Genomic DNA, 1,954 nt, shown 5'->3' on the forward strand with positions numbered 1-1,954 from the left:
TCCTGATTCTACGGGGCAATTTAGCATGGCCAATCACCCGAACTCACATATCTTTGGAGTGTGGGAGGAAACTGGAGCACCCAGAGGAAGCTCACGCAGGGGAAATGTGTCATCTCCACACAGGGCAGTGACCCAAGCCGAGAATTGAACACAGGTCCCTTGCGCTGTGAGATAGCAATGGTAGCCACTGTGCCGTCCCAAAATCAATATGAGGAGTGGGATTTGAACCCACGCCTCCAGAGGAGACTGCGACCTGAACGCAGCAACTTAGACCGCTCGCCATCCTGGCTCCCTTAATTTTGTAAGAAGTCTCACAACACCAGGTTAAAGTCCAACAGGTTTATTTGGTCGCAAATACCATAAGCTTTCAGAGCGCTGCTCCTTCGTCAGATGGAGTGGAAATGTGCTCTCAAACAGTGCACAGAATCACAGAAATCAAGTGACAGAATACTAATTAGAACGCGAATCCCGACAGCCAGCCAGGTCTTAAAGGTACAGACAATGTGGTGGAGGGAGCATTAAACACAGGTTAAAGAGATGTGTAATGTCTCCAGAGCAGCTAGTGAGATTCTGCAAGTCCAGGGGGCAAGCTGTGAGGGTTACTGATAATGTGACATAAATCTAATATCCCGGTTTAGGTTAAATCCAAGATCCCTTAATTTTAACAGAGGAGATTGCCTCAGACAGCCGCAATAAGGTTTTTGTAAACAGCTGGAAGCGGATGTGGATGACGATGTTACTGAGGAAGATTCTTGTTATGGAATAGACTGTGCTTAGGTCAAAATATTACTAACTGGGAATTGTAACAGGACCAGGTTTAAAAACACAAAAGGACAAATTCACGACCCGAAACGTTAACTCTGTCTCCCGCTCTCTTCACAAAAGCTGTCGGAGCTGCTGATTATTTGCGGTATTTTCTGTTTGATTCCATGTTTCTACGCTCCGGGTTTGTGGAAACTCTTGTGTGTGAAGGGCGGCTCTGGAGGGTTTGTGTGGGGAGTTGTGTTTCGCTTCCATTGTGGATAAACGGGTTGAAATTGGAGGCTGCAGAAACCGGAGGTGGAGCTGAAAGATCAGGGGCCGTTCTGTGTGTGTGTGTCAGTCCGGCTCTCTCCTCCCTCCCGCTCTCTGTTTAACCTTCACTCTGTCTCCTCCCCTCTCTGCTCTCACTCCGCCTTTCTCAGTCAGGCTGTATAAAAGGAGCCTGAAAGATTTCCTCTCTCATATTGTGCAGAGATCTGAGTGAAGAGTCATCATGTCTGGCAGAGGGAAAGGAGGCAAAGGACTGGGTAAAGGCGGCGCAAAGCGGCACCGCAAAGTGCTCCGTGATAATATCCAGGGCATCACCAAGCCAGCAATCCGCCGCCTGGCTCGCCGTGGCGGTGTCAAGCGGATCTCGGGTTTGATCTATGAGGAGACTCGCGGGGTGCTGAAGGTTTTCCTGGAGAATGTGATCATGGATGCGGTCACCTACACTGAACACGCCAAGCGCAAGACAGTCACTGCCATGGATGTGGTGTACGCTCTGAAACGCCAGGGCCGCACTCTCTATGGATTCGGCGGCTGAACAACTCGACCCTTCCGACTGAACACACAACAAAGGCTCTTTTAAAAGCTGCTCACCCGCTTCACAGAGAGAGCAGTGACCTGGGAACGGCAGCTGGGACAGGCTGTTCAGTGTTTGAGATGCATGTTTGCTTTGCTTATGTAGCGGTGTGGGAATCACCGAATTTAACACTTCATTTGGAGCAGCGATGAGAATTGTTTTTGAACTTCTTAAATGTATTGTCTGAACAGCCCCCTAGTTTCTGCAGTCATTGATTTCAGTAAGAAGTCTCACAACACCAGGTTAAAGTCCAACAGATTTATTTGGTAGCACAAGCCACAAGCTTTCGAAGCGCTGCCCCTTCATCAGGTGAGTGGGAGTTCTGTTCACAAACAGGGCATATAAAGA

At 48.9% G+C, this 1,954-nt stretch overlaps 1 protein-coding gene across 1 annotated transcript; it reads left to right on the plus strand.

Annotated features, from left to right (window-relative positions):
• Window positions 1-1,255: 1,255 nt before the first annotated feature.
• LOC144483604 (histone H4-like) lies at window positions 1,256-1,567 on the plus strand. The gene has a single exon (XM_078202234.1). It carries the CDS (start codon window positions 1,256-1,258, stop codon window positions 1,565-1,567), a length of 312 nt encoding a protein of 103 aa, XP_078058360.1.
• The last annotated feature ends 387 nt before the right edge of the window (window positions 1,568-1,954 follow it).

The sequence above is a fragment of the Mustelus asterias genome, unplaced genomic scaffold (genome assembly GCF_964213995.1).
Source record: "Mustelus asterias unplaced genomic scaffold, sMusAst1.hap1.1 HAP1_SCAFFOLD_76, whole genome shotgun sequence".
Taxonomy (NCBI): Eukaryota; Metazoa; Chordata; class Chondrichthyes; order Carcharhiniformes; family Triakidae; genus Mustelus; species Mustelus asterias.